The 12,742-nt window shown below is 54.3% G+C and overlaps 2 protein-coding genes across 7 annotated transcripts in view; one reads left to right on the forward strand and one right to left on the reverse strand.

The window, feature by feature from the left end:
• Positions 1 to 12,742, reverse strand: part of RNF123 (ring finger protein 123) — a 145,889-nt gene that overhangs the window by 21,078 nt on the left and 112,069 nt on the right. The window lies entirely within an intron of this gene.
• AMIGO3 (adhesion molecule with Ig like domain 3) lies at positions 5,901 to 9,944 on the forward strand. The gene is given in 2 exon segments (XM_038408378.2): positions 5,901 to 8,468; positions 8,471 to 9,944. Coding segments are annotated over 2 exon segments (1,530 nt in total). The 5' UTR covers positions 5,901 to 8,285; the 3' UTR covers positions 9,818 to 9,944.

Raw genomic sequence — 12,742 nt, forward strand, 5'->3', positions numbered from 1 at the left:
TGCTACCATTGGTATGGCAGTGAAGCTAGTGCTGGTGCTGGTTCCCATGTGCATGGTTATATGTGCTCCTTGATTCCTGGGTGTATGCAAGGGGGACAGTTCCTGCTCCCCAGCCTGGCAGGCTGGGTGTGCTGGAGGCAGCGCACCAAAGGAAACGCTTTCCTGTCTCTTCCCCAGGGCTCCCATGGGACAGTGATAAAGGAGGGGGCTGGGCAGGACAACTGCAGCAACCTCCTCATGAGTGCTGAAAGGCGATGCTCTTTGCCAGAGCACAGCATCAGCACAGTGGCTCTGCAGGCAGCTCAAGGTCATATTCAGGAGACACAGATACCTCCTCCTGGCCTGGCATCCAGGCATGGAGTCCTTCGCAGTAGTGACTGCAGGAGGGGCCGTTCCTGCTCAGCCTTCTCCCATTGGCCAGCTGATCTGAGCCTGAGCCCAGGGTCAAGCAGCTGGGTTTGTGTGATCCCCAGCACAGCCCTGCAGGGGGCTCCGCTGTGGCCACAGCTCCTGCAGGTTGCTGTGGCCGCCTGGCCCATGGAACCAGAAGATAACAAAAAGGGGGCAAGTAACCAACCACCCTGCCTGTGGGCGTGGCCTCCACTGGGTGGACACTAGCAGCCCGCAAGCACAGCTGCAGCAATGCCCTGCTGTGGCACCAAGCGCTGACCCTGCCCATTCACCCAGGGCAGGCAGCCCCAGACCAACTCCAGCTCTTCAGAGTTAGGGCGGTGAAAAGGATAAAGCACCCTTACCTTCTGTGTTGCTATGGAGCTGATCTTGGCTCACGGGTCCAGGTGACCCCAGAGCACATGTGCTCAGTTCACTGGCAGCCCCGTACCCTCTGCCCTGGCTCTGAGGCTGGCTCCTAGGATGTTCCCATACTATGCTGCATATGAGAATGTCAGGGCTAGCACAACAGGACCGTGCAACATGGCAAACTCTTGCTCTTCGTGGATCCGCTCCCAGAGGGTGGAGGTGGTGATGGAGAGGAGGGAATAGCCCAACATCGCTCCTGCCAAGGCAGCCATTGCAGGGATCATTCTGCATGGACCCCTGGGCAGACAGGTACCCATTGAGGGGCCCAATCCATTCAGCATCCTGCCTGGCCCTTTGAGCACTCTGCCGGTGCAGGGCCTCCACCCAGAGCCTCCACCCAGCCTGCCCATTGGAGTCCTCTGTCCTAGAGCCACATAACCAAGTCCTTTCAGCCCCCGGCCTGGAAGCTCTAGGTAAAGGCCCAGCTCATCAGCCCTTGTCCCTCTCCCCTCAAGCCCTAGTGTGAGCAAGCTCTAAGACATGCCATCACCTTCCCTCAGCCAGCAGAAGAGGGGACAAAGTCCCAGGCTTATCTTAGGTGCTGCATGGACACAGCCCTGGTCTGACAGTACCCACGTAATATAATGCAGCAGAACTTGCTGCTAGCCCTTGTGTGGCAGCAAAGTAGACATCAGGGTGTCCAAGTCTGTGGGAACTGGGGACAGGCGCCTGCTCCCTATCCTTAGAGCACCTCAGGCAGGCACATGTGCACAGAGCTCCCTGCAATGCTGACACCCTAGCGGGAGGCTGCCCCTTGCTGCAAGCTAGCAACTCTCTCAACTGGCAGCTGCAGCAGCAGCAAAATTAGCCATTTGCTGCCCTAAGGGAAACCAGTCACCCAGCCTTGAGTTCCACGTCTCCAGTAAAGTAGCCCAGTTTGTCAGCATTACACTCCTGCACCTGATGCATTGCACTGCTTCTGCCTGCCCCAGCCAGCCTCTGCTCACAGCTAGTGAGCGGCAGCGAACCAGCTGAGCAGCGGGGACAGCAGAGCAGCTCACAGCAGGAGTTTGCCTGGGAGTTCGCCTGGAGTGAGCCCAGTGAGGCTTACATCTTGCCAACGTCTCTGAGGAAGCTCATAGTAGGTAGGTGATATGGAAGGGGGGGGTTCAGCTGTTGTGACCTGCACTGGATGTGCCATGTTTGTCTTTCTTCCACAGGACAGAAGCGACTTTGTCTGTACAAAGTGCAAGCTGGTCTCCATATTGGAAGAGAAGATTGAAGGTCTGGAGCAACAGGTAACGACCCTGCGTTGTATACGAGAGACTGAGGATTTTCTGGACCAAGCTCAGGATAGGCTTCTAGGGGCACAAAGCTCTAAAGATATAGAGCAGGTTGCACAGAGGAGCCAAGAGGCCAGTGAAGAAGCTTGGCAACATGTGACCTCCAGAAGAGGTAAGCGGAATGTCCGGGTTCCAGTAACACAGACACAGGTAACTAACCGCTTTCATGTTCTCTCCACAGGTACCATTGCGGAGAGTGGACCAGATGATATGTCTGGGGGGAGAAAGCAGAAGGAGACTCCGCTGGTTGGGAGGCATGAGATGCGATGTCCTGAGGTTGGGGGTTCCACGACCACCACTCCCAAGAGGAGAAGGCGGGTGGTGGTGGTCGGGGACTCTCTCCTCCGGGGGACTGAGTCATCTATCTGCCGCCCTGACCGGGAAAACCGAGACGTCTGCTGCTTGCCAGGGGCTAAGATTCGTGATGTGACGGAGAGACTGCCGAGACTCATCAAGCCCTCGGATCGCTACCCCTTCCTGCTTCTCCACGTGGGCACCAATGATACTGCCAAGAATGACCTTGAGCGGATCACTGCGGACTACGTGGCTCTGGGAAGAAGGATAAAGGAGTTGGAGGCGCAAGTGGTGTTCTCGTCCATCCTCCCCGTGGAAGGAAAAGGCCTGGGTAGGGACCGTCGAATCGTGGAGGTCAACGAATGGCTACGCAGGTGGTGTCGGAGAGAAGGCTTTGGATTCTTTGACCATGGGATGGTGTTCCATGAAGGAGGAGTGCTGGGCAGAGACGGGCTCCATCTTACGAAGAGAGGGAAGAACATCTTTGCCAGCAGGCTGGCTAACCTAGTGAGGAGGGCTTTAAACTAGGTTCACCGGGGGAAGGAGACCAAAGCCCTGAGGTAAGTGGGAAAGCGGGATACCGGGAGGAAGCACAGGCAGGAATGTCTGTGAGGGGAGGGCTCCTGCCTCATACTGGGAATGAGGGGCGATCAACAGGTTATCTCAAGTGCTTATATACAAATGCACAAAGCCTTGGAAACAAGCAGGGAGAACTGGAGGTCCTGGTGATGTCAAGGAATTATGACGTGATTGGAATAACAGAGACTTGGTGGGATAACTCACATGACTGGAGTACAGTCATGGATGGTTATAAACTGTTCAGGAAGGACAGGCAGGGCAGAAAAGGTGGGGGAGTAGCACTGTATGTAAGGGAGCAGTATGACTGCTCAGAGCTCCGGTATGAAACTGTGGAAAAACCTGAGTGTCTCTGGATTAAGTTTAGAAGTGTGTGCAACAAGAGTGATGTCATGGTGGGAGTCTGCTATAGACCACCGGACCAGGGGGATGAGGTGGATGAGGCTTTCTTCCGCCAACTCACGGAAGCTACTAGATCGCATGCCCTGATTCTCATGGGTGACTTTAATTTTCCTGATATCTGCTGGGAGAGCAATACAGCGGTGCATAGACAATCCAGGAAGTTTTTGGAAAGCGTAGGGGACAATTTCCTGGTGCAAGTGCTAGGGGAGCCAACTAGGGGGAGCGCTTTTCTTGACCTGCTGCTCACAAACCGGGTAGAATTAGTGGGGGAAGCAAAAGTGGATGGGAATCTGGGAGGCAGTGACCATGAGTTGGTTGAGTTCAGGATCCTGACGCAGGGAAGAAAGGTAAGCAGCAGGATACGGACCCTGGACTTCAGGAAAGCAGACTTTGACTCCCTCAGGGAACAGATGGCCAGGATCCCCTGGGGGACTAACATGAAAGGGAAGGGAGTCCAGGAGAGCTGGCTGTATTTCAAGGAATCCCTGTTGAGGTTACAGGGACAAACCATCCCGATGAGTCGAAAGAATAGTAAATATGGCAGGCGACCAGCTTGGCTTAATGGTGAAATCCTAGCGGATCTTAAACATAAAAAAGAAGCTTACAAGAAGTGGAAGGTTGGACATATGACCAGGGAAGAGTATAAAAATATTGCTCGGGCATGTAGGAAAGATATCAGGAGGGCCAAATGGCACCTGGAGCTGCAGCTAGCAAGAGATGTCAAGAGTAACAAGAAGGGTTTCTTCAGGTATGTTGGCAACAAGAAGAAAGCCAAGGAAAGTGTGGGCCCCTTACTGAATGAGGGAGGCAAGCTAGTGACAGAGGATGTGGAAAAAGCTAATGTACTCAATGCTTTTTTTGCCTCTGTTTTCACTAACAAGGTCAGCTCCCAGACTGCTGTGCTGGGCATCACAAAATGGGGAAGAGATGGCCAGCCCTCTGTAGAGATAGAGGTGGTTAGGGACTATTTAGAAAAGCTGGACGTGCACAAGTCCATGGGGCCGGACGAATTGCATCCGAGAGTGCTGAAGGAATTGGCGGCTGTGATTGCAGAGCCCTTGGCCATTATCTTTGAAAACTCATGGCGAACGGGGGAAGTCCCGGATGACTGGAAAAAGGCTAATGTAGTGCCCATCTTTAAAAAAGGGAAGAAGGAGGATCCTGGGAACTACAGGCCAGTCAGCCTCACCTCAGTCCCTGGAAAAATCATGGAGCAGGTCCTCAAAGAATCAATCCTGAAGCACTTAGAGGAGAGGAAAGTGATCAGGAACAGTCAGCATGGATTCACCAAGGGAAGGTCATGCCTGACTAATCTAATCGCCTTTTATGATGAGATTACTGGTTCTGTGGATGAAGGGAAAGCAGTGGATGTATTGTTTCTTGACTTTAGCAAAGCTTTTGACACGGTCTCCCACAGCATTCTTGTCAGCAAGTTAAGGAAGTATGGGCCGGATGAATGCACTATAAGGTGGGTAGAAAGCTGGCTAGATTGTCGGGCTCAACGGGTAGTGATCAATGGCTCCATGTCTAGTTGGCAGCCGGTGTCAAGTGGAGTGCCCCAGGGGTCGGTCCTGGGGCCCGTTTTGTTCAATATCTTCATAAATGATCTGGAGGATGGTGTGGATTGCACTCTCAGCAAATTTGCGGATGATACTAAACTGGGAGGAGTGGTAGATACGCTGGAGGGGAGGGATAGGATACAGAAGGACCTAGACAAATTGGAGGATTGGGCCAAAAGAAATCTAATGAGGTTCAATAAGGATAAGTGCAGGGTCCTGCACTTAGGATGGAAGAATCCAATGCACCGCTACAGACTAGGGACCGAATGGCTCGGCAGCAGTTCTGCGGAAAAGGACCTAGGGGTGACAGTGGACGAGAAGCTGGATATGAGTCAGCAGTGTGCCCTTGTTGCCAAGAAGGCCAATGGCATTTTGGGATGTATAAGTAGGGGCATAGCGAGCAGATCGAGGGACGTGATCGTTCCCCTCTATTCGACACTGGTGAGGCCTCATCTGGAGTACTGTGTCCAGTTTTGGGCCCCACACTACAAGAAGGATGTGGATAAATTGGAAAGAGTACAGCGAAGGGCAACAAAAATGATTAGGGGTCTAGAGCACATGACTTATGAGGAGAGGCTGAGGGAGCTGGGATTGTTTAGTCTGCAGAAGAGAAGAATGAGGGGGGATTTGATAGCTGCTTTCAACTACCTGAAAGGGGGTTTCAAAGAGGATGGCTCTAGACTGTTCTCAATGGTAGCAGATGACAGAACGAGGAGTAATGGTCTCAAGTTGCAATGGGGGAGGTTTAGATTGGATATTAGGAAAAACTTTTTCACTAAGAGGGTGGTGAAACACTGGAATGCGTTACCTAGGGAGGTGGTAGAATCTCCTTCCTTAGAGGTTTTTAAGGTCAGGCTTGACAAAGCCCTGGCTAGGATGATTTAACTGGGACTTCGTCCTGCTTTGAGCAGGGGGTTGGACTAGATGACCTTCTGGGGTCCCTTCCAACCCTGATATTCTATGATTCTAGTGTCCGTCACTGCAAAGGGGCACAGGTACTCACACACAGCAGCCTCCTGGCCACCCCCCAGATGCAGGAGAGAGGTAGCCCCATCACAAGCACTCCCAGCCCACCTGCCCCATTCTATCCCTTTGCCTCCAGAGCACGGACTGCTCCTAGACCCAGCAACATAGTCATAGCACTGACTCTGCAATGGCACCTCCAGTGCACAGAGAGCTGACAGGCAACGGGGGGCACCAGGTTGGGCAGCACGAAAGGACAGGTTCTTCTCCCACCACCTAACCTAGGAACGAGCAAGGGAAGCGAGACACACGACTGACTAGAGAGCAGGGGGTGGGTGATTTAAAAGGCCATGAGCCACACTGGTCTCATCAAAATCTGAACTCTATCATCTGCAAATTCAGGTCTATTTCTCTCTCTCCCTCCTCTGCCCTCCGAAACAAGACCCTGCCCTTCCTCACCTCAGATATGCCAACATGCTTCAATTCTCTCTCCAGGCACAAGGCAAATGCCACAGCCAGGGCCCAGCCCTACAGCAGCAAATCGCCTTCCACACACCATGGGGAGAAAAAGAAGTGGGATCTCAGGAGGGAACAAGGGGCTCACTGTTTGTGGGCCCTAAGCAGCAAGGAGACGGCTGTTCTGAAAGCCAGAGCTGAAGCTAGGAGAGGGCCCATGCCTCAGCACAGACCAGTGCAGGGCTGTTGGAACAGGGGGGAAGAACACAATGCAGGAGGCTGGTCTGTGGAACAGTCACCAACAAGGTGATTCAAAGGCCAGGGCTCCCAGGAGCTGCTGGGAATTGCCAGACGCCTCTGCAGGGTCTGCATCCAGCCCAAGCTCTGCCTGAGGCACATTCAGACATGCAGCACACCGCTATGCTAATGAGGGGAAACAGCTGCCAAGCCCCCGCTCTGTTCTGCTGTCCCTGGGGAGGGTGCAGCACGGAGCATATCCTAGTTGCTCCCTTGAGCCCAGCATGCGACAGAGTGGCCTGCACTCAGGAGTGCAGGAGTGTCTGCCAGAGGACAGCAGTCCCTGCTGCTGACAGCAGAGTGGGGACTGTTTCAAAGCAGCACCAGAGACCTCACTCACCACATCAAAGGCACACAGAGCTAGATTGCATGCACCATCCTGGAAACCTCCCTGCCAGCTTTGTCTGGCATGTGGGCTTCACACACGACAGACCTGGTACTAGAGGACTAGGCACAGTGATGGGATCTAATCCCAAGTCCACCGCAGACAAAGATTTGGACAAGTCATGCCTCACCTCTGTGCCTCAGTTTCCCCATAAGTGAACTGGTGGAGACACTGAATCCCCTCCCAGGGCGACAGCAGAGCACTGGACTGGCAGTGCCATTCTGTCCCTCACTCTGGCACTGACGCGCTGTGATCTTGGGTAAGTCCCGTCGACTTGGAGTGTCGATTCCCCATCACACTGTCCCAATGCTGCCTCTCAATGGGAGGGGGGGACCACGCAGCAAGGAGCAGTGGCCCCTGGGAATTAGTGAACACCAAGCATTGCCTGGGCCCCAGGACCAGCAGCAGAGACTCCCCCAGGCAGCTCACCGCCCCTTCCCTTTGGAAATAAAATCTCCTGCTGCAGCTGCTGCAATCGCCCAGTGCTTCGGAGCCAGCTCGCAACAGCCTTTGCAGGGCTGTGCTGCCCACTAGTGGTACAACAGGGGAACAACGCGCCATTCAGAAATTTCCTCCTTCCTCCACCCCCACCCCCTGCTACGCGGATCAATCGGCTTGTCCCTGCCAGCCAGGCTCCGCCCCCGAGCTTGCCGGCTGCTGGTAAATAGAGGTCCCAGCAGCGGGCGGGCGTGACTCCACCAGGACTCCGGGAAGGGCTCTGCCAGGCCACGACCCAGCTCCCGCTCACTGCTCGGTTGCTCTGCAGCTGGGCTCCCGGCTCCCGGCTGGACCGTGCCATAAGGCTCAGCCAGGAGGCGAGCACTGACTCATGGAAACTTTGGGCTCCAGGGACCCCCAGTCAGAGACAGAGACTCTGATGTTCTCAGGAGGTGCAAGCAGCTCTGAAGCCAGTCCCTGGCCTGCATCTGCCCCTCTGCCAGGACCCATGGGAGGTTGCCCTAAGCCCCAGTGAAGCAGGACGGAGCTAGGCTGTTTTTCTTTAATTCTTTTAAAGCCTTGGACCCTTCCTTGGGACTCATCTCCTGCCTGTGTGTCCTGGACTGTCAAAGAATTGCCTGGTGGTCAAGAACACCCCATCAATAGCTCTCCTTGCCGAGCAGTACTCCCTGGCGAGCTGATGCTGCAGCGTGCTCCCTCTAACGCTGCCTGGCAAGCCTTTGCTCAGGCCAGACTTACCCTGGGATAGCACCTCTCCATGCTGCTGGGTGCTCAGCAGGACCCTACGGCCACATGATGAACACACAGGCGTTGGCCCACACTCTCTGGAAATGCCTGGGAAAGCTGCTAGTGATCTTAGAGCTGTATGTTCAAGGCAACTTCTTAAACACGTCAGCCATCCCCCGCAGATGCCCCCATGTTTGCATATGCACCTCGGACCTTCTGAGCTGTACCAAGCAAGGTCTCCAGCCAGCCAGCCAGTTGCACTGCCTCCCACAGCTACCACCTTGGATCTCAGCCACAATGCCCTCTTCCAGCTTCACAACCACTGGCTGGCAGCCCTACCACGCCTCCAGGCCCTCCGCATCAGTCACAATTGCATCATGGACCTCTTGCCACAGGCGTTCCACAATGGCACAGACCTGAGACACCTGGACATGTCCTCCAATTACCTGCATGCCGTTGAGAAGCACTACTTCGAAGCACTGGTGCACCTAGAGGAGCTCCTGCTCTACAACAACTGGATTGTACAGGTAGATGAACAAGCCTTCCTCAGGCTAAGCAGCTTGCAGAAGGTCTACCTAAGTTGGAATAACCTAAGCCAATTCCCCTTCAGCTCCATGCAGGGGCTTAGCCACTCTAACCTGACGACCCTGGCCCTCTCCACCAATAACCTGAGCAGAATCCCCATTGAGGAGGTCACAGCCTTGCCTGTGTACATCAGAAATGGCTTGTATCTCCACAACAATCCAGTGCGGTGTGACTGCTCACTCTACCAGATGTTTAAGCAGTGGCAGCAGCGGCACTTTAGCTCGGTGCAGGATTTCCTAGAGGAACACACGTGTATGGTGTTTGACAACATGGCACGATCTTTAGTCAGGTTCCTCAAGTACAACAAGATCTTTGAGAACTGCTCCCTGAGCCAGGGCTCCCCTGGCGCCTCAGACATACATGCCACAGTGCTCATAGGAGAGACTCTGCTAATCAACTGCAACATGAGCATGCATGACACATCTGTCACCTACATGTGGATCTCACCCCGCCACGAGCCCATCATGCACCCTGGCAACAGCAATCGCACACTCGAAGTTTACCACAATAGGAGCCTGAAGATCATCGCAGCCAAGCCATGGCACTCTGGGGTGTATATGTGCATGGCTATCGGCAAGCACCACCAGCTCAACAAGACACATGAGGTCAACGTGACCATCCATTACCCCATGCTGGATGGGGAGTCCTTCAGCACCAGCCTCACAACCCTCCTCGGGTGCATAGTGAGCCTCGTGCTAGTCCTCATGTACCTATACCTCACTCCGTGCTACTGCTTCCAGTGCTGCAAGAAAGCCGCTGCCCCTAGCCCTCCCCAGGAATGCAGCGCTCAATCCTTCATGCTGAGCACCACCCCCCCAGCCCCAGCTGAGCCAAGCTGGAAGATCAGCACCAGCAAGCACATGGTGTTCCTTTAGCCCATCAAGGAAGTGCACAACGGTAAGATCAGGCTGGCTGCCAGCGAGGAAGACACCAAGAATCCCAAGCTCCTGCAGCTCAAGTCAGACTCAGAATCTATTAGTTCCATCTTCTCAGATATTCCCATCATGTCCTAGGAGGTAGGCGGGCTGGGGACCAGAAATGGGGGGCAGTCTCCCATGAGACAAAATTGGTGTGTGTGGGGTCGCTAGCAGTCACTGCTGGGGAGGGAGAAAGGGGCACCATGCAGAGATGCAATCTGCTGTGCAGAACTGCGTTTTCTTGTATTTGTTAGTCTTAGAAGGAGGATTATGATGCATCCTTATCAGGCTTCAGCTACTTCCAGGCTCCACTGTCACATTGTAAAACAACCCAGGAGGGAGAGGAGATCAGAATAGCCCCCAAGATTGCAGTCTGATGGCCTCGGCCTCTCCTCTTTGTTGTGGTAAAAGGTAGGCAGGTCATCCCAAAAACAAATCTAGCTTTTATGAGATCAAATGCTCTTTGAAGGATCACAAGTGACTGCATCCTGTCCTGCACCATCCAGACAATACGGTGTAGCAGAGGGTTCTCCTCACTTTAGATTGTTGGCAATGGAACAGGGACAATTTCCTCCAAGTGCTGTCCAGTGGCTGATTCAAGAGAAGCCCACTGGGTAGCTCCTAGCTCTCCTGAGCAGCCAGTCTGGCTAGGACTGCAGTTTTGACCTTCAGGATGATGCACATTGCCTAATTAACATCCTTACGGATTTGTCTTTCTAGAACACCCTAGCAATGGCACAAGACTGGGCAATCCTTCTGCCTCCTCCCTCTCCCACTCCCCCCCATTCATGTGTCCAACACTGGGCACAGGGAAACATGCATGGCTGAGCCCTCCACTTCCAGCCAGCCCTGGACTTTCTTGAATAGTGCACTGCAGGGTTCAGCACTCTCCTGGGCAAGGCTGAGCCCGATTTGACCACTTGCCCTCTGGGCATGTGCAGAGAGCACCGTAAGTGCTGGAGACTGTCAGCTAGATTTTTGCTTGACCTAGCTTAGTGAGTTGTTTGCTTTAATTACAAAGCCACATGGCCAGCCCATTGTACTGGGCTTCTTTCTTGTGAGAGCTCCCCTCCAGCCTGTAGTCTCTAACAGCACTGGGGCACCTGCATTACTACATTAGAATTCTGCTAGCTCAGGACAGTAGCAGCAGTAAACAAGCCAGTACGGGCTATATGCCCTATAGGCCTAAAGAAGGAGAGTGGCATGCTCCATCCCCCAGAGCACAGGGGTAAGGAGGACATCTCCTGGCACAGGCTGATGCTGCCTACTATGTACAACTAACCCACTGCCAGCTCCGTCAACCAGCTTGCCCTACATTTAGGCAAGTGCAGCCTAGTTTGTGTGTGGTCCTAATGAGGATGGGAATTTCACTCAGATCTTCACTAGACAAAGCCATTCAGCAAAGTAAACAATGCAATTACTCCCCTCCTCTGCTACACACAAGCAGCTGTAAGTAGTTGAGTTCAGGAATGTAATAGATGATGATTGCACATAGTTTGATACTAATGACCCAACCCTGCACTGCTCCATGCTCCCCCGGTAACAGAGAAGGAGCAGTTCCTACACACACCATCTCCTCCCTGGGTGCTCTCTCCTTTAGCAGGGCAGACCTGCTGCTAGGCTGTTTAGGTAACAACCCAACAGTGTATCCAGGATTGGGACTAAAACCATCTCTCACTTTCTTGCACCATAAATTCTCTAGTTACACTGGAATAAAAAATGCCTATTTTTTTTTTAAACTCTACTCGGTCCAAGAGTCTCTTTGTCCTTGTGTGGGGCCTGGAATGGCCACCTCAGCCTGTCCCCACTGCCCCTGGTATCTGTCAGCAGGACAGACCTCTCCACCCAGGACCACTGCCCAAGTCCTGTCCTAACAGAGGGGACTGACATTCCTTCTGCCCCTGCACAGGGGGCCAGGCCATCGCTCCCTGATAGCAGCCTCAACATCTGGCTAGGTGCTGCCATCAGACGAGATTTAGGTTTGCCTCCAAGCAGCAGGGGTATCAGTGGGCAATGCCGGAGCTGTTCAAAGGGAGCCCACTGCACGAGCAGCACCCAGGCAGGCGCCAGCCAAGTTAACAGAGCATGGCTCTGCAGAGCAAGCAGGAGCAGGGGCACAAGGTGAATGGGAACCCTGCTGCACTGGCCAGTCCTAGGAGGTTGCATGTAGAGTTATGCAGAGCAGGAACAGCCTTCTCCACAGCAGGTCCAGCAGCCTGTCTCTCCATGCACTTTGATGGCACACCCAGGCATGCAGCGAGCTGCATTAAATGCCCATGCAGAGGTGCCACAGGCTTGCACAGCTAACAAGACATGAACCAAGCCTGTGCTGGATGCAGGCAGCCTGGGGCTGCAGGCACAGGAGCCAGTGCTGGCTTGCCCAGCATATGCCCGGCCACCCAGCTGAGAGAAGAAGCAGCACATCCTGCAGAGTAACCGCACACAGCTCAAGCCAGCTGGTCCCAGTGAGGGCCTGGGGAGAAGCTAATGGAGCTGTGGCTGGGAGCTCCCACTGTCCCAGAAAGCCCCACACACAGTGCTGGCTCACAGCTCTGCTCCCTCTCTAGCCAGGGGATCTGGTTCTGAACTCTGCAGGCAGGCTGGAGCAGCACAGCCACGGGGGGTGGGGTGGTACTGGGCGGGGAGAGCTCTGGGTCAGGTGCATGGTGGAGGAGAGGGATCCCTCACATACAGCCCCCAGGCTGGCATTTCTAACAGCCCCTCCATTGAACACAAGCACCGAGAACTCAGGCAGCTCTGCACCACTCACACCCCACCCTCACCGGCAGGTGCTGGGCAGCCGCACAGCAGTTGGGCTGGGGCTCAGTGGCTCCAGGATCTCAGTCCAGCTCCGCAAGGGCCTGGATTCGCAGTGGGTGGAGTCAGCCACTCTCTGCAGAGCTGGGAGAGTCCCTGAGGCAGAAGCATATAGGAGGGTAAGGGGCGGAGATACACACTGCAGCCCCCTTCATCTGGGAGTGGGGATACAGCCTCTAAGCTGCCAACCCCAGCTCTCAAACA

Source organism: Dermochelys coriacea, chromosome 7 (assembly GCF_009764565.3).
Source record: "Dermochelys coriacea isolate rDerCor1 chromosome 7, rDerCor1.pri.v4, whole genome shotgun sequence".
In the NCBI taxonomy this organism is placed as follows: domain Eukaryota; kingdom Metazoa; phylum Chordata; order Testudines; family Dermochelyidae; genus Dermochelys; species Dermochelys coriacea.